The sequence below is a fragment of the Aulonocara stuartgranti genome (genome assembly GCF_965226115.1).
Source record: "Aulonocara stuartgranti genome assembly, chromosome: 8".
NCBI lineage: Eukaryota > Metazoa > Chordata > Actinopteri > Cichliformes > Cichlidae > Aulonocara > Aulonocara stuartgranti.
Genome location: NC_138959.1, coordinates 7107337 through 7126913, shown reverse-complemented (window position 1 = coordinate 7126913; position 19577 = coordinate 7107337). Strand labels below are relative to the sequence as shown.

At 41.9% G+C, this 19577-nt stretch overlaps 1 protein-coding gene and 1 long non-coding RNA gene across 11 annotated transcripts in view; one reads left to right on the top strand and one right to left on the bottom strand.

Annotated features, from left to right (window-relative positions):
• Window positions 1-19577, bottom strand: part of tanc2b (tetratricopeptide repeat, ankyrin repeat and coiled-coil containing 2b) — a 184689-nt gene that overhangs the window by 47311 nt on the left and 117801 nt on the right. For 6 of the 10 annotated variants that reach the window (XM_082544448.1, XM_082544450.1, XM_082544449.1 and 3 more), the window contains 2 exons: window positions 10457-10573; window positions 278-426 (listed from right to left, as the gene is read on the bottom strand). In XM_082544448.1, coding sequence (XP_082400574.1) covers window positions 278-426; window positions 10457-10573 — 266 coding nt within the window. Of the gene's footprint in view, window positions 1-277; window positions 427-681; window positions 952-10456; window positions 10574-19577 lie in introns of those variants that run through there. The other 4 variants (XM_082544451.1, XM_082544452.1, XM_082544455.1 and 1 more) reach the window with 3 other exon arrangements.
• The window catches only part of LOC309713108, a 147392-nt gene that overhangs the window by 83975 nt on the left and 43840 nt on the right, over window positions 1-19577 (top strand). The window lies entirely within an intron of this gene.

Below are 19577 nucleotides of genomic sequence, written 5' to 3'. Positions count from 1 at the left end.
CGAATCAGATGTGTTTGTTCAAGTTTCCAAGTGCGATCGCTCACAATGCAAATGTGTGAAAATCACATAGCTTACAAGACAGATTCGACTGTTTGACTCAGATATAGATTAGGATAAATAGAATGAAAGTCTGTAGCTATGACAAGTATTTACTGGGTTAATCTGAGAGAAGGCTTCTTATCAAATTCACACTGCGTGCATCAGGTGATGAACTCTATCATCAGGGAAAAAGTGCAGATCGCTGAGAATAGTTTAAAAAAAAGCATATTTCTGGTACCTGTCTCGCCTCGGGTTCCTCCATGCTGTACTGGGTACCGGCTGGCCCCTCGCTCAGTTTGTCTCCGAGAAGGAAACCCAGGCGCGTCATCAATGTGTTGGCTGCCTCATCCACGGACGGAGGGGGGCCCAGCTCCTGGCTTGACTCCCCTGTGGAGGCAGATAGACACAAGGAGGAGGAGGCAGGAGATGGGGGAGAGCAAAAAGAAGAGAAAGGAACGGGAGAATGTGTGTCAGTGGTGGGCAGAAAACTGAACAGCAGCTTATTTTGCCACAAGAAAAAAAACAAAAAAACCCCAAAACCTTACAACATTTCAATTTTATATATCCATAACCTCTTTACCTAGAAACACACAGTACACTTGTTACACTCCCTTTGAATAAACTACAGCCCTGACTACACACCTGGACACACAGCACCTGCACGCAGGAAAAGAAAACGAAGCACCCTACCAGAGTTCTCCCATAGCTCAGAGCTGTGCATTACTAACACATTCCCCAACAGCCGGACTTTTCGGTTGAGGTATCTCCTTACATAAACTCCAAAATCCCCTCAGCCACAACAACAAAAACAGTTTTCAACTGTTTACAAAAAGCTGCCTTCCACAGCGACTAGCAGTAGGCTCCCATACCGACGACAGCTCCTTCCGCACCACTCATCACCACTACGGCTCGAGTGACGTAATGAAATACGCCCTTCACCTGCGTGTGTGTGAGTGAGTGAGAGAGAGAGATCGAGAGAGAAAGAGGTGTGTGCCTTTTCAAGACAAAGCGTGCATGTCCACATCCTTACTCCTATTTACAGAGACTCCTGGGACTAAAGAGAGCAAAGAAAACACCCGGGTGAGCCTGCATGATGATCAGATGATCAAAACCACAAACACACACAAACACACCCCCAGAGCGGAGGGATTTCAGTTGCCAACTTTACAATAGGACCCATTTAAAAATCCCTTAAAGACCTCATCCCGTCACCCAGTTGCCTGGTTACCCCCCACCCATAACAAACCCTAACCAGTGGTATCATGTTTTTCAATCACACTTGGCCCTAGAGGTGCCTACTAGATCAGTTTCATTTCAATTTCACATTATTCACTGGAGTGCCACTCGCAGAGCTCAAGGTTGTGTTAATTACTCACCCTGCACAAAAAAGTGACTGGTGGCTAAATTCAAACAGCTGTAATTGGACATATAAGCCTCTGAATTGGCCCAGACATCAATGTTATTGAAGCCAACAGCACAAGATGGTTGGTTTTTTTTAAAAAAACAGCTCGAGGCAGAGTGTGGTTTTTTTTTCCCCCCTCAGTTTTCCAGCAGGGCTGGTCAAACCAGACTGGCAGGTAGTTACATGAAACTCTGACTGACAGCCATTAAACAGTCCAAGCCGCCACGCCACCTCTCTGAAGACGGACAGCTTGTCTACAGCCTGTGTCCTCTCACTCGTCAGTTCGAAGTCACACACACACACACACAGACGGGCAATCTAAAGCCCGGGCTCCCCTCTCCATTTGCTCATGGGCGGAAAAGGCAGAACACTGTCAGGTTCCTCATTAGATTGACTCCAAGACAGTGTGAGCAAGTAAAGAAGCTGGGTGCCTTCTGACGGAGGGAAAAAAAACCTTTGAATCAAATGGGGACGACATGGGTGCAGTGCTTCAATAAAAAAAACACACACAGCAGCAACCAATAATGAGGTAATCAGAGCATACATTAGGTCCGAAACAAGCTAATTATGTATGAGTTTTAACGAGATGGTGATGGCTTTATGGAGCAGAGTGCATTCCTCCAAGGTCAGTGAATCCATGGGTTTCCCTTGAGGAAGTGTCCATTAATGGAGAAGATGTAGCTGGGGTAAACGTCCTACCTCCTCACCGCTAATACCACAGGAGGACGGCTGAGATGCACTTGGATCGATTCATAGTTTTCAGACACATGACTACAGCAGAGCTCTGATTTGTGTTGGTATAAGCTAACCACAAACCTGTGAATTTTTCATCAATTTCAAGCCACGACTAGAAAGATAAAAACATCTAAAAAGAAGAAAAACAAAATATGTGTGAAAAAACTGAATGTTTTGGACCCTTTTGATCTGTATACAGCATGCACAGCAGTACTTCAATCACTAAAAACAGCCCCGGGTTCCTGCCAGAGCTCCACTTTTGCCGTGTTTTACACATACCTTATTGGGAATCTTTTCGTTAAAGCATAAAAGTTTACACAGTTATGTAAATTTTCAATTTGGAGTGGTCAATATATCTGCTGTGTTGAAGGTAAAGGAGAAGAAGGTAAGTGCTGACTGGTTAATTTCAACTTACAAGTGATGTTTATCGATAAGTGGGGTCATTTTAGTCAACATTTCGGCAGATTACCAACAAAACAGCAGCATCTTTGATAGATTGTATGAAATAATTTTAATCAAATGCAATTAGATTAAATTTATAGGACAACAACAGGTTGGTTTTCGCTTTGGTTTATCCAATGTAATAACTATCATGCCGAGGAACATCTTATTTTGCTGGAAAATAGTCTTTGTGTCACTCACTGGGTTGCATTGTTCTGTCTGAAACCTAGAACTGGGCATTTTTGTTGCTGCCATCTTTTCTTTTTGAAACCAGTCACCATGAGTGAAGGATACAAAAAGCTTTACCACCATACAGTAGCACGTTGCTAATCATAATGAGGATATGCTGATTTACCGTTCTCGACACTGTTGGGTACCAAAATTTACAAAATGAAGATCATGCTGCATTTGAACAAGATGTGAAACTAGTGAGTAAGATGCTAAACTCATACTAAGGACAACAATCAAGGGAACAGAGGTATACAAAACCTCTTTTTGCAACTAGGAGCGCCCTCTTCTGGTTGTCCTTTTTATACCTGGGAGCCTTGTCCATCTTTTATATACAGTGTATCGTTTTTCCCTAATGATGTGATATCCCATGAAGACCATGAACAGAAGAAACCTACATGAAAAGTAAAGCAAATCATCTATCCATACAGACAGCATGTCATTTCTATGTATTAGCTGCTGTCTTTGCACCAGTCTGAACACTGAGCCACCGAAGGCTTCCCAGTTGACAGACTGGTAGTAGTAAGGAGTGAATATATTAGCAGTCATTAGTCAACTGCTCCCGTAGGTGGTGTGGTGGGGGGTTGGGGCGTGATCGTGATCATGATCAAACATGGGTTCTGTCTGCCTGTGTTAACTTGTGTTCTTTCACTCGTCTCTTTGAATGCTACTCTCTCCCTCACAATCCCCTCTGTTCCCTTTAGTTCTTCTTACTATAGCGTCTGTGTAGCAGCCAGCTGTTGGCCAACCCTGTGCAGGAGCGAGCAGTTTGTCTAGGTTTCTTTTGATGTGGTAACAAAATCTCTAATCTGGATGCCCGAGCCCACAGTGAGTCCCTTGAGCGAACCATAGGCAATCCCTTTGTACATCTTTAAACTCTCCCACTCTAAAAATATGACAGCAGAGTCAAACATATGGCCAAGGCCCAGATTTTTGGCAGTGACGACAATCACAGAGCTGTCAAACTCGAAACAAAAATACCATACCATCTGAATCCTTCTTAAAGCTACCTGTTCTTGTAGCTACTGTAAGGGAGCGACAATCAAAGGGAATATATTATCATAATGTAGGGGTTGTATGTACTGATTTGCTTCTATTTATAGCCCTACCTTTTGTTCTTTAAATACACATTATGACAGTCACATGGTGCCGAAGTCACTGCAAGCAAACATCTAGATCACTTCAAAGCCAGACGCCAAACACACGGCTAAAGGAACTTCAGGCGCTTTTCGTCAGTGTAACATCTTAATAAATATAAAATAAAATTTGCCCAACATCAAAACACATATATGCATATATATATATATTAGGGGTGCAACGATATTCGTATCGATATTGAACCGTTCGATACAGTGCTTTCAGTTCGGTACGCATATGTATCGAACAATACAACATTTGTAATTTATTTTATCAATTTTCCTTCTGATGATGCTGTCTGTGTGGAACGCTCAGTGAATCTGCGTTCGACTACTCCGCCTAGGCTGCACTGTCGAGCGCAGATCCACTGAGCGCTCAACACAGACAGCATAGTCAGAAGGAAGAGCGCAGGGCAAGCTAGCGAGACAGAAGTTAAGCTCTACTTGCAACAAGCAAATTGAACCTCATTCAGATCTGGCGTTTGGAATTATTTTGGTTTTCATGTGACGTATGACCCTGAAGGTAAGCGAGTCATGGACTAAAGTAAAACAGTATGTTGGATGTGCCATGCAATGCTCAATTACATTGGTGTGAACTAGTGTGTTAGCGCAGTTAGCTCGTTAAGGTGTTGGCCGTCTAGCCCCATGCACGGAGCGATCCGCGGTAGCTCGTTAACGGAGATTTGCCGTGTTGTGGCGTTAAGGTCATTTCAACGAGATTAACCTGAAAGCACTAGTGGGAACACAACGAATATGACTGCACATTTACGCCGACATCATCCTAGTGCAAAGACAAAAACAACAAGCATGCTACTAACTTTAGCCAAGTCATTTAGACAGCTGTTAGCACATGATTCTCCTTATGCTGCTGAGAATATAGCCCAGAAGAAGCGGATAGTATAGCTTTTATTTTGGAAAGAGCCATTTCTCTGTAATAAACTCTCTTTTCCAAAGATGATGTGATTCCTCAATCAGATACAGGGCTTGCAATATCGCTAGCCCGACGTCCCGGAGCTAGCAATTTTTTCAGTCGGGCTACCAAATTCTATCTCTTCCCTGCCCGTCGGGCTATTGTAGGAAAAATATATGTCAATGCTTTTGCATTCTTTCGGAAATGTAGCTGGGTAATTATGTCATTGGCATCGGTGAGCCACTGTCAATTTGTGACATATTCAAGTCGCGTTTGAATTTGCGCTTGTTTTTTTGCTTTCACTTTGCAATCGTGCGAACTGTGTATAGAGAGCGACAGCACTGATCTGTGAGTGATGATAATTTGTGCACCAATTCCTCTGACATCGTCTTATTAATCGTTAGCTTACTATGCAAACATGACAAGTGAAATCTCCCGCAGCAAGCTTAAACATGTGAGAGGTTGATCGCGCAGAGAATCGCTGAGCTTATGTGAGTGCATGTGTAAAAGCATTTCAGTTCTGCTGAGCCAAATAAGACAGGTCAGGGTGAAGAAGTGACAGCCAAAGAAAAGCTTACCACAAAACGGAAAAGTTATGACAAATCAGACTATAAGGCAAAAAGAAAGTGCAGCTTTATGGTTTCATGGACAAAAGAATCTCTGTGGCTGCAATATGATGAGCTAAATAACCAGGGCTGCACATAAGTGGTCCGCAGGTGCGCATTCGCTGTCAAAATAAAAAACACACACAAGGGTTAGGGTTAAATTTAAAAACTGTACTTTTGAGTTAAAATATATATTTATAATTTTAATAAATGACAAATTAAAAATGCATGAACATTTTTTTGTATCGAAAAAATATCGAACCGTGACACCAAAGTATCGAACCGAACCGAACCGTGAATTTTGTGTATCGTTGCACCCCTAATAAATATATATATATATATATATATATATATATATACACATACATATAAATGCAGACTTCTCTCTATTGGATTCCTGAGCTGCGAAGGAGACAGATGGTTGCCATGGCAACTATCTTTGCGCGCAGCTAGGAATGTGTTTCTGTGCGAGCGCATCTGTTTCTCCCTGGCCGTCCATGGATCTGCCCTCGCGCACCGACGGTGAGCCAGAGAGAGCAGGAGAAGCATGTGTGCTGCAAGCAGGGGACTGGACCGGACAGGAGAGGGTATAAATAGGCCTGAGTAGCAGGTGAGATAACACATAGCATTTGGTGGCTCCTATTTCACCTCTACCTGGGAGCAGTAACTTCAAGATTCTCGAAAAGTAAGCCATCACATTTTTAAAAAGAAAAAGTTAAATACGCAAGGTTCAAAGATAAATTTACCTGAAGAGGACGTGGCACTGATTGAAAAACGAGGTTAAAGTGGTGTTTGCAATTTTACTTTACGGCTTTGGGGAGGAAAAGAAAGCTTGAATAATACAAGTAGTGAAACGTATAGATAAAGACACCTGAAAATCCAGGAATGTAGGGCTAATCAAGAGATCAGAGGAATGAATCTCACATTCTTGATGTGCACAGCTGTGATCTTATCTATGCATAAACACTGCATCTCAGGGCACTGGATTTCAGGATTTGATGATATAACGTAGATGTAAGTAGTATAATCAAGCTATATAGAACTTGCACTTTAGGAACAGCATTAGTTGCATTTAGTTTTGGCAAAGGTTGAAATCACAGAAAAAGTACCACAGTGGATCTTTATGAGTTATTTTATTTGGCAGAATAACAAAAAATATCTGTAAACTAGATATTAAAATAAACTATATTTGATAATAATACAATCTATTATTTGTTTAATGACTGTAGCGTTATGCTGTTGAAGCAGACTCAAAAATTTAATTTAATATTTCCACCCCCCCCCCCCCTCCTGCCTGCGGTGCTAGTTATCCATTTAGATTGCTCTGGTGTGAGTTGCCCAATTTTGGAGATATCAGCTGCAGAGGTGCTGCCTTCTCTTCAGTGTAATTGCAGTAAATGGCTCTTGCCTAGTGGTGCTCAAAGAACAACCCCCCCCCCCCAAAAAAGGGAAATGCTCTTTCCAGAAATAGTAACCCGTTTATTAAAAACAATCCACAAACATTGTTGTCTCCGAGACACCCGCCAACCATGTAAATGTCCAGTGTCCAATTTGATAACGCACCAATGATGAAAGGCTCATGGTTATGACAGTCTGACAGGATGTAATCATCAATGAGCTGTAATGTTAGAGAGCTGCATGAGTCCTTTGGTTGGCGGATAAAGACAGTAGAACAAAATAGTTCCCATACGAAACTTGTTTTTTTGTTTTGTTTTCTGTGTTGGGTGACTGGGTCATGAAACATGAATTTAAAAAAAAAAGAACATCGCTTTCCCTTGAATACAGTAAAACCACATAGTGCTTGCCTTGAGTCAAAGGAAAGCAGAGAAAAGAAAAATTCAGCAGAGATTTTTACAGCAGATAACTCCAAAAATTGGCAACTCACAACAAGACAGTTGAAGAAATGGCTTTAAAGACCTGAAGCTAAAGACGTCCAACTGAAATTAAACCGCATGTTTTTGTCTGCTATTACAAACGTACACTCACCTGCCACTCAGATGTACCTGTTTAACTGCTCCATCAATGCAAATATCCAATCAGCCAGTGACATGACAGCAACTCAATGCATTTGGGTATACAGACAAAGTCAATCAGTGATCTGCTGAAGTTCAAACTGAGCATCAGAAAGGAGAAAAGGGGGATCTGACTACTTCAGGAATTACTGATCTGCTGGGATTTTCCCCGCATACCTATACTAGGATTTACAGACAACAGTCCCAAAAAAGAGAAAATATTGAGTGAGCACTGAGACCACAGTGTACACATCTTCTTCTATGACACAAAGCTCAAATCATGTCAAACTGGTTTGTTGAAGATAACAAGTTCACTATGATAACACCAATTTCTTCATGACTTTAATAGAGTAACATTAGTTCTTTCCAATTATATGAGAATAAGTCTCTATTCAGTCAAATTAAAAAGTACATAAACCACAAAAGATGCATTGGCTGAATGTTAAAAGCCTTCACAGCCAACACTTATGCTCAATTAACTTCAGGCATCAGATTTAGTACAAGGTCACAGACCAGATCTGTTGTTTACATCTTAAACTACATTCACGCTATTCTTCCTTATCACCGTTTGGCATTAAATCTAAACAATCTGCTGGAATCCTGCAGCTCATTTCTTTTGGTTCTGCACCTGACTCTAAATTTTTTGTTGAGATTTATTCACATCCCCCCTTAATATACTAAGTCAGTTGAGTAGTTTATCAGTCCAATACAAATAAGTGCGTTTTTAACGTCTGGGGCAAAGAAATCTTTCTATATTTTAAAATTTGACTCACAGATAATAACTTTAACAGATAATTCACACAGCTCAAAGAAGTTAAACGTTTGCCTATAACATTGTTCAAAATACAAAGCAAGCGCATGTTGAAGTGGACGCTAATTATCTGTTCACCTTTTGGTTTTTTCATCCCTTCCTACTTCCCCTCACATGGGAAGGGTGGAGAGGGAAGTGGCACGTAATGTTTTGTCTTTTGCTCCTCTCTGTTCATTGAACACAACTGAGAAATGCATGTGACCTGGCATGCATATGCAAGCACTGACATTAAATCTATAATACCCCCGATTGTAATTTTAATTGCAAAAAGGAGTGACACAATGGAGGATTTTATCTGTAGCGTCTGCCCCCAGTCTGGAGAATTACCTTTAAGAAGGTTGAACTCTAACATCATTAGAAAGGCTTTCACTCCACGGTTTAAGGAGGCTGGCTGGTGGGGAGTTTTACAAGACGTCTCACAAAATATTTGCAAACAATATTTATGGCACCACAAATATCTTTGTAGGCCACATAAAAAAAATCAACTGATGCCTCACTTCCTCCACTCAAAAGACAGTGTCAGCAGCAGAGTGTGGACTAGCATGTGATCAGATGTTTAAGTCACCACCCTGCTGCTAGACACGCCAAGGAGACCTTGTTAAGAGCTAACATGTCCATCTGTCCACCGGGGAGGTGCAACTCCTCACCTCTCGTAAAAACTCATCTTAGGCTTCCCAGTTCCGCTCCAGTTCACGTTTTATCAACTCTTTTCCTGCCCCAATGGAAGGCAAGACAAGTTTATTTATATAGCGCAATTCAACAGCAAGGTGATTCAAAGTGCTTTACAGAGACATTAAAAAACAAAAACAAATAAAAAGCATGATTTAAAATGGAAAAAAGGAAAGGAACAGTAGATAAAATCAGTAGTTAAAATGTAAGTTTCAAAATTTAAGCTTAAAAGCAAAACAGTGCGAATTTGGTGCTTTATTCAAATGCAGCTGAGAACAGGTGAGTCTTCAACCTGGATTTAAATAAACTGTGTGTTTCAGCTGATCTGAGGCTTTCTGGGAGTTTGTTCGAGATATATAGAGCATAAAAGCTGAATGCAGCTTCTCCATGTCTGGTTCTGACTCTGGGAACTGATAAAAAACCGGATCCAGATGACGTGAGGGATCTGGAAGGTTCATACTGGGTCAGAAAGCAGAGATTACCATGTTATCCCTGAAATGTCACACCTATTGCCGCTCATAACAACTGCTATTTACCAGCCGCCTGACTTAATGCAAAAATAAAGCCAGGGTCAACAGTTTTTCATCCATGAAATTCAAAAGCAAGCCAGGAGCCAGAATCAAAGGGTTTATCCTTAAGTAATACACTATTCAGACCATATAATGTGTAGTATGACAGAAATAAATATATAATATACTATATCACCTACTTAGAATTCCCATTGAGCAGAAAGTCAGCAGAAGAGGCTCACAGACGGAGAAGGCTGGTAGCACACTTTCAAACATTTTCCGCCTAAATAAGTCCAGTTAAGCCTCGAGGCTTTCCATCACCATTTCTCATGTGTACATCCAGCCCTGGGTTCTCCTATTCCACCACAGGTTGAGCCAAAAAGACAGGGCAGGAAGCTAGCACTGCATTTCTCAATGGCAACAGGAAAAGGAGAAGCAAGATGAGAAAGCAGATATACCAGAACCAGATCTGAGCACAGCACTATCCTCAGGTGACCCGTTTTAAAGTCCTTCTGAGCGAGGAAGACGAAGAGACAAGGGAGGAGGATAGACGGGGTTTGATGGGGATAGACTGGGAGGGGAGGGAGGGAAGGGGAGGGGTGGGGTGGGGATGTGGACTGTCCGCAGGATTACCGAGAAAAAGCCGACTGCAAAGTTAACGGAAAACAGCGGTGGCACCTAACCGAGCTATCCGCCCGAAAAGCAGACCGGGGTGAGAAAGCAGCGAGACAGGATTAGAGAGACAGAGAGGGAGGAGGCAATGAGGATGGACACTGCAGGCCCCAGCAAAGCTTTTTCATTAATAACCTTAGCAATGTTTTACAGCAGCCAGCAGCAGCAGAATACCCCGAAAACTGATCATCGTCTGTGAAACCAGGGAGGCACAGAGAAGAACCAATGAGCAAAAAATAAATAAATAAACAACACACAAAATTAGGGATGAGCTGGCCAAAACTTACCAGGGCAGTATGTGTCCAGGTCTGGATTCTTGGCAGTGGTGGAGGTGTGTGTAGGGGAGCCAAGCTCTGATTGTGGAATGCGAGGGCTCTCCACAAACTTTGCTTTCCGCAGAGGGGCTGGGAGCAGAAAGCATAGACACACACACACACACACACACACCCAGAAGGAGACAACACGTGCACACACGTGCACACAGAGAGACACACACATAAATCAGGGAGATGGAAGAAGAAAAGAAAGAGAGGAGTGACAGGGACAGGACAGAAAGGGAGGAAAGTCAGAGAGCTTACAGCATGAACTTAAAGCAGCACACTGATAAAATGAAAACATCCTGAAGGCTTTCTTACACCTTGTGTTTGCCTCGGGTCAGATAAAGCAAACACATGAGTAAATAAGCAACGTGAGCAATCAGGTACCTCGCTAGGGCGAACCAATACACCTGCAAAACATCCGCCCACCACTGAAATGCAAGAATACCAGGAAGCAAAAAAAAGAAAAGAAGAAAAGCTAAATAAATAAAAAGTTTGTTGCGTCTGTTTGTCCAGTGTCAAAAATCACACCAAGAATGCAAATGAGATTCATTTTGGGAATGTCCTCGCGCCCGACTCAGCCACAGCGTCTGAGACATCAAATGAGAAAATCAGAGATTCACAGAAAGCCGGGGGTGGTGGCTGTGTATGATCCTTTCATGGGTTCTTGGTCACGGCACACAGATTGTGAGCACCGTTACCCAGTTCAGCTTACAGTGTCATGAGTCCATACATTGTGGTGTTCTTAAAAAAATAGTTTTATGACGCACATAAAAGGCAAAGTCATTGTACTGATAAACACACACAGGCTACATACCCTGGAAGAAATGCAAAAAGAAGAAAACCTTTGCGATCCATTCAGTGGCATTTGTTTGCAAGGATGTTGTTGTTAAAATCACCGAGTGAGATGGCTCTCCACAGCAAGAATAATGAGACCATAAGGCTTCCTGCACTCGCTCTGCTTTTTAATGTTCTGTCAATTAGCACTAAAATGCTAAGCCTGCTTACGCTGAATATCTGGCTAATATACCACACAAATGGAGACTAAAAAAAGAAAAAACAACCCAATACAATCCAATACAGAAATGACTTCCCCTCCTCCTCTGTTATATTCATAAACAGGAGGAACCAGACTATATTTCCCCCTTTTTTTGTCCTCACTATGGAAATAACTTCTATGACGAACTTGGAGTCATGCCCAGCTGTGAGAAAGAAAAAAGAAATCAGCCAATATCAACTAAATTGTGCATAAGACTCATTTGTTTAATCTATTATCTTTATTTTCTGTACTGGTGTGGGTTTGAGATGGGCAGCAACTAAGCATAATTTACCCTTAATTGACTAATCTGGTTAAATAGGGGTTTAAAATAGATTATACTGTATGTCGCAACCATTACTGTTACGGGTGAGCACACACGTCCAAAGCTATCTGGTGCAGAAATACTGTGCAGGACCAAAGTGCGGTGAGCAGGAAGTCATGAGCAGCAGTTGGAACATATGTTCAAGCAACAGCGAGTGCAAAACCAGAATAGATTCTTCACCACTTTTGTTTAGGGCTCGTGTTACAGCTAATGTCAGGATAATGTATGTGTGTGTGTGTGTAATGGGTGGGGAGGAGAGCTTTAATCCCTTTGCCTACATACTGTTGAGCACAGTACAGTGGTACAGATGGTCGATGTAAAATGCGTAACATACAGCGAGAAAGTTCAAGCATCCTCACAGGCTGTACAGACTTGTAAACATGCCATTTTCAAAACAAGCTTTATTTTCAGTCTTTAGCTTTTAAACTCTGCGTCTTTGTTCAAATATCTTTTTCAATGTTATTCTTTTTCCACTAACTATATATATATTATATACTTTTTAAAATCAGAGCGCACCATCAAATCAATTCGATTCTGGTCAGTTAGGTAGCAGAGGGGGGTGTTAGTCAGTTTCTGCTGCTTTGGTGTTAATTACGTTAACAACAGGTGCACTAGAGGGGCACCAATGAGACAACCCCCAAAAGAACGGTTTTACAGGTGGATGGCACCGACGGTTTTTGGGTTTCTTTTGACCGTTTTTTTCCCCATTCGTTTTAAATTTGGCTAGGTCAGTGTCACTACTGGTAGCATGCAGGGGTGGCTGGACCCAGCACCTTGTCCAGGATGGCACATAAATGCATGCCAATGCCAGAAGGTTTGCTGTGAATCCCACCACAGTGTCAAGAGCAAGAAGGAGTGCTCAAGAGCATGAGCATGAGCTCCCTGCCTGACATCGTGGAGCCAGATTAGCATTTCCCATACACTACCAGAATTGATAAATCCACCACTGGCGCACTCTTCTTTTCACAGATGAGAGAGGTTCACTCTGAGCATATGAGACAGATGTGAAAGAGTCTGCGGGCACTGTGGAGAACTTCATGCTGCCTGTAGCATCGTTCAACATAACTGGTTTGGTTGTGGGTCTAGGGAGGCATATCTATGGAGGGACATACAGATCTCTAGAGGCTAGGCAGCAGCACCCTGACTCCCATTAGGTATTGGGATAAAATCCTTGGCCCTATAATCAGAACTACACTAATGCAGTAGGTCCTGAGTTCCTTATGGTGCATGACAATACCTTATGTGGAGGGAGTATGCAGGCAGTCCCTGAAGGATGAAAGAACTGATACCACTGACTCTCCCCCAAACTCTGCCTGACCACAATCCAATAGAACACCTCTGGGACACATCAGATGCTGCCAGGTTTCACCTCAGACTGTCCAGGAGCTCAGAGCCCCTGTCCAAACTGGGAGGAGAGCCCCCAGGACACTGTCATCTCATTAGGAGCATGCCCTGATCTTGTCAGGCATGCATACAAGCATGTAGGGGCCATACAAACTACTTAGCACCACTTTGAGTTACTGCAATGAAATGCTACAAAGTTGCTAATGCTCTGCTGACTCGATAACTGCAGATTTCCAAAGCTCCTCTAGCATTAACATCTGTATAGAAACTGCACCAGGAGCTTCATGGCATGGATTTTCATGGCTGAGCAGCTCCTCTCAGTGAAATGTGCAGGTGGTCCATACCTTCCATTTAGTTTTCATGCAGTGTAGATATTATCTTAAAACCCTGCAAGAACTTTTTCTGTTTTAATTCAAGTATCACATTACATATTCCATCGTTGGAATATTCCTACTCGCTCTACAGCATTGTGTAAAATATGCAAGCAAACATGAAAAAGGAAGAATATTTAATTTCATTGTTAATTTCTGTTCCTCAGAGGTGTTCAGTACAGCAGACGCGTTACTCTCATTTTAAACATTGTTGGTGGAAACTGCTTTAAGGCTACTTCACCTGTAATGACAATGCATGTTGTACGTTTTAATTAACTTCAATACTCAGTAGAAGAGAGAATAATATAGATGGGTTCAGACAGTGGCCCTCCAACTTTGTAAATTAATAGTGCAGTATTGCTAATGACACCATGGTATTTTACCACAAAAATGATACTACTACTTGTACTAATTAGTTAATATTAGGTCCCTAATCAGGTTGTATTAGACAAAGTCAAATTTTAGATAAAAATAAATAATGTATCAAAGTTATTACAGTTATTTTCTGCTAATATGTCTGCAACAAATGCCATGTCAATCCAAGCAAAGAAGTTGCTAGGGCATTTTAGCCAGCATAAGAGTAACGAAAAAATCATGCTTCAGGCATGACTAAAAACAACTTAAAATTCCAAGAAATAAAAAAAAATAAGGTTTGTACCTTGATCCAGGCCTGCACCAGGCACTAACAACTTGTTCCCTTTTCTCATGATCTTATTGTGCACCAATCTACTGCAATCTGTTGTCACAATTTGACATACTCTGCTCACAAACAAATCCAAAGTTAAAACAAATGAAAACGAATTCTGCCTGGCAAAGAAAATTAAGTGCCACTTCAGAGTTATGTGCATGTGCATAAAGTACAAGTGTTTATATGCCATAATCACTGTCAGCACTGTGTTAGTATGGCCTGGACAGGACTCTGTTAAATACCAAATCTAGGAGGTTATCCAGCACAGATGCCACAATGAACAAATACAAGTGATCGCCAGGACTAGAAGACTCCAGAGTCATCCACGGTTTAATGAAACGCCATGACAGACAAACTTACAAGCTTTTCTGTTTTTGGCCAGTGTTTTATGAGTTTAGAGTCCACTAACTGTGAGTTAGTAAATAAATATAAACTTAATTAATGATGTGATACGAACATATGTGTCAGGAAAACAAAATACTAATAATTTTAAAATGCATTAAAATCATATTACATATTATTATTATTATTATTATTATTATTATTATATGTAACTAAGGGTGGCTGGCCTCTCCCTTAGAGATAGGGTGAGAAGTTCGGCCATCCAGGAGGGGCTCAGAGTAGAGCAGCTGCTGCTCCACATCGAAAGGAGCCAGCTGAGGTGGTTCGGGCATCTGACAAGGATGCCCCCTGGGCGCCTCCTGGGTGAGGTGTTCCAGGCATGTCCCACCGGGAGGAGGCCCCGGGGCAGACCCAGGACACGCTGGAGAGATTATATCTCTCGGCTGGCCTGGGAACGCCTTGGTATTCCCCCGGATAAGCTGGAGGAGGTGGCTGGGGAGAGGGAGGTCTGGGCCTCTTTGCTTAGGCTGCTGCCCCCGCGACCCGGCCCCGGACAAAGCGGATGAAAATGGATGGATGGATGGATGGATGTAACTAAATATAAATTAGCTACAATACAATTACATAAAATGTATTTATCGTATTCTCATCTCCTATTTGGTCATTTTTTTGTTACCCATCAATAGATTATGTCGAGTTTTGACCTTCACACAAAAGATGTGTGAAAAGATTCTGCTCATATTGGTGTGAAGGTTGTACACGTACTACTTGTTATCTGAGGAGCCAAGTAAGAATTATTTTGGTTGATGGAGCTTTTAACTTTCAAACAGGAAGACAGGTAGGGACACTTTCCTAACTGTACACAATTTGGGTTAGGGCTGGAGCATGTTTTCTGTTTTGCCCCTCTCGTCTATTTAACGATATTGAAAAGTTCACTTGGTTAGGTTAAAAAAATGAATGTGCAATAGCAGAAAAAGACGCCAAAGCTTGTATTTTTATGCTTCCATTTCAACCTACAGTCCTGTCCGATTTCCTGAAGGCGCTCTTGCACCTGCACTGACAAGCTTGCAACAGCTTGCACTATAACCTGTAACAAGCTGGAAGGAGAGTGTGACAGTCTGACAGTGGAGGCAGTGTGTTCGCAAGAGCATGAACACAAAGTTCCCCCATATATTTCAACTGTTTTACATTTTAAATCATTTACGGTACCAAAGGTTTCCTGCGATGCCTTGACACTGATTGCACTGAGAGACTAAAGGCATTCTCCTCCCAGAATATCAATTTTGGGATAAACTACAGTGAAAAGAAGATTACCATTTCTTTTGTTTGTAGTCTCCCTGATCTCACCTCTACAAAATAGGGAAGGGAAACGCTGTCTATTGGAGTAAATCCCCTCTATAGCTCTGGTTCCAGGAGACTAAATCCCATGGACTTCTCTCCTGCAGTTCTGTTGTCAGTGTGTGCCAGGCTGAGGATGGGTGACAGTGTGATGGATGGCAGCAGGCAAATCCACTCCTCTAATGAGCTTATGAATAAATATATCTTGTCTGCATGTGCAGATGCACGTGGCCGTGAAATAGATATGTCTTACATGCTCTGGGTGTGCGGGTTCGAATATGAATATGCATGCGACATGTATGCAAGTGTATATGTGAGATTAGAGTAAGAAAAGAGAGGGCGAAGGGAGGGATCCACAGAAACACTGGTGCTAAAGGACATTGTGAAAAATTTAAAAAGCTCATATCTATTCCCAAGACTGTCAGCACAGACACACAGCCTTTGGCGAAGTCATCAACAAAACAGAAAGCACGTCAATATTGTGATTCAAATTCACACGGTGTTGTGCATATGAAAGAGGAAAGCTTCTTTTCAACATGGCAGTCCCCTCAGACACAACCTGGGCTTTCAACAAATAAATGACAAGATCTGAATATGAATTGGAAGCTCCAATATGCAATGCACATTTTCTCATTTGCTGCAGATAAGTGAATGATAAGCGAGCGAAAGGAGACATCGCAGCGTCTCTACCACTGTGTCAGTTGCATACGACCTCAGGCACCCACTCAGACAAAGACACGGGCGCCCACAAATTAACATACACACTCACGTACAGACCAGCGGTGAGGACATACATTGCCCGGCTGTCTGCAACCTAAGCAGAGCTTTATAGAAACTGAGCACGCCGGCCCAGTCACTATGGCAACAGCAGAGCACAGGGAAAGGAAGAGTTGTCCATCTTTTTAGGGTGGTGGTAACGCAGACAGAAGCTGACTTCAACGGCACTAAAAGCTCCCAGCTTTTGCTCAAATGCAATCAAACAACCTCTTTGTATTGACAAATCTCAGCTGCTTTACAGCACCGCGTCCTCCACACATCTCAATTCAAGGAATTCAGCTTTTAAAGATGCAAACTGCTGCAATGGCAGCTCTGATCCTTTGTGCTCTGACCCAAAAAGAGATGATGTGATCTCAATCTGGAACAATAATGAAGCTTTGACTTTTTTTTTTGAGTGCTTTCATAGAGCAATACAGTCACATCAATATCACATTTCAATATTTTAAAAAATGATGATACTGAAGAGTCAAGCTGACTGTTAAGTGTTACTTAATGAACTTTTGCAGGGGACCTGTTGTGCTCATGATTCATAGCTCAAAATAATGGTGCAGCCCCTCCGTTCATCCCCTATCTGAAACAAGTCCTTTTCTCCCATTAAGTGTTCTTCTGATTGGCTGTCGTAGCAGATGGGTGGGGCTTTTCTTCTCATAGCTAGAGCTGCCCACCATATTAAGGATAACTTCTCTCTCTAACATCACACAGATCCAAGAAGATTTTTTTAAGACAGAAACAAAGCATTTATAGCAGCCTGAAGTTGAATGAAGTTTAATTTTGATTGATAATTTATCATTTTATGCAATCTTATCACACATAATGTGATCTAGCAGTCCTTTTATGCCCATATGAGGCGTTTCAGAAAAGATTAACAATGTTTTTGATGTTAATCTTTGGAGCAGCAAAGACAACTGCCCACAATTAGGCTTATGAAGTTAAAAGGTTTGCAATGAAGTGGATATGTTTGGGTAATTTTGAAGATGAAGAGTTTAGTAATTCATTCTATTCAACATATAGCAACTGAGTTCAAAAGCATTGCAGTCCTGAAGTAGCAGAGAGATGCAGTTTTATATTTATTTCACCAGTCTCCATGAATGACCCGAAGACTTGTGCCCAGTGTGCATTTAATAATCCGGCTCACAGACCGCAGATGATTTTGTGTGCTTCTCTTGTTGACTTGTTAAACAAAACAATACAGACCAGATGTTGCCGTGCAACACGGAGGCTGCCGACAGTCAGTAGCATGTGCGAGTCCATTAGCTCGGCTGCCTCCCCTGTTTGTTTTATTTTTTTGTACTTTTAATGTATGCGTGCAAGTGTCTGTGTGCGAGTGTCTGCACACACTCAAATGTGTATCTATCATTACAGGCCTTGGGAGGATTAGTGGAGCAAGGTGAGGCACAGCCGGAATTTTAAGAGGAAGGCGGGAGGGGCTGATTTCCTAAGAAGGCTCATTAACTGAGCTTTCCTTAACCCAAAGAGCTGTTAATTCAACGTTTCACATAACCTTATTGGGCTTGGATTAAACCAACAGCACTAAATCAAGTGATATCAAATGCACAACAACGCATGAGTGGGTTAACCTAAATCTAAGACTTATAGAAAGAATTTGGAGCCGTTTTAGGTTACTGCCTTTTAAAAGCAGAGGGACAAAGTTGGTAATCCCCACACAAAGGATGATCTCAAGTTAAGACTGAGCTTTAGTGGCCAAACATGATGTGAGTCAAAGGCACCGTGGAGCAAAGGCTGTTTTTACAGCAGGAACTTGAGGGTCCTTTTAGGGTCACCCACATCTTTGTGCATGTTTCAAATATAGGAACTGCCCGTGTAGGACCTTCCTTAAGCGAGGTTTTCGTGTGGATCAAGAAAACCTGTAGAGAGGGGGGTTCCTGCCTGATTGGCTGCTGGTCCCTGCTTACCATTCTTGAACAACCAAAAATCAGTGGCAAGAAAAGATGCCAAGAAAAATGCTCTTTCTGCAGACGTTGCCAAATAGATGCACTTCCTGTTCAGATTGTTTGTCCTCGTTTCACAGACAGGATTTTCTACAATGTTTTAACCAGCTCAACATGTTGTTTGTGCACGATTCCATTGTTCACATGTCACTTTATCATTATATTATTATGTAACAGCATGATAATCTTTTAATTGAGTCTCCAAAATGGAATCCTTTCAAAATCCATAGGATGCTGTTTAATGTATTGTTACCAATAAATTCAAATACCTTATTTATTTGCTCCGAGCAGCATTTTTTTAATCCTTTATTGGCTGGTCTAAAATGTGTACATTCTCCTTCCACAGCAGGTTGATACAGAGGAGTGACCATGAACGTTTGGCATACCCTCTCCCAGCAGGAGACCAGAGAGGACTGCACTCCTGAGGAAAGCAGCAAGGTAAAGTCAAATATCAGGCACTCCGGGAAAGTGAGAGGAGCACAATTGCCAAGGACACCACTTGATGCAGTGTACTAATAATAGCAAGGGTGTCTTGACCTTTGTCCCAGCTGGAGTTGGTCCCCTAGTGGAGATATTTATAACCTCACACAGACACTACTTGAGAACCACACCCTTGTCTTTGTGAAAAATCAGTGAGGGTCGGATGCTTTTGCTCTTGTTATGTAATTAGGAAGCTAAAATAAACACTACAAAGAAAACAGATTTGATTACTGATCCATGCTTCCAGTTTTAAGCTGTTCTGATTGAGATGATTCTGATAATGTGTCACTGTCTTTAGGACGACATAAAATGACCATCAAAGCTCCCCAAATGTCTTTCATGTCAGATAGAAGCTGTAATCAATTGTGGCCCTCATGTAATCCCATACACATAGTTAGGAGACTGACAGTAAGGGTAGAAAGTCGGAGCTGTGATCCAGAC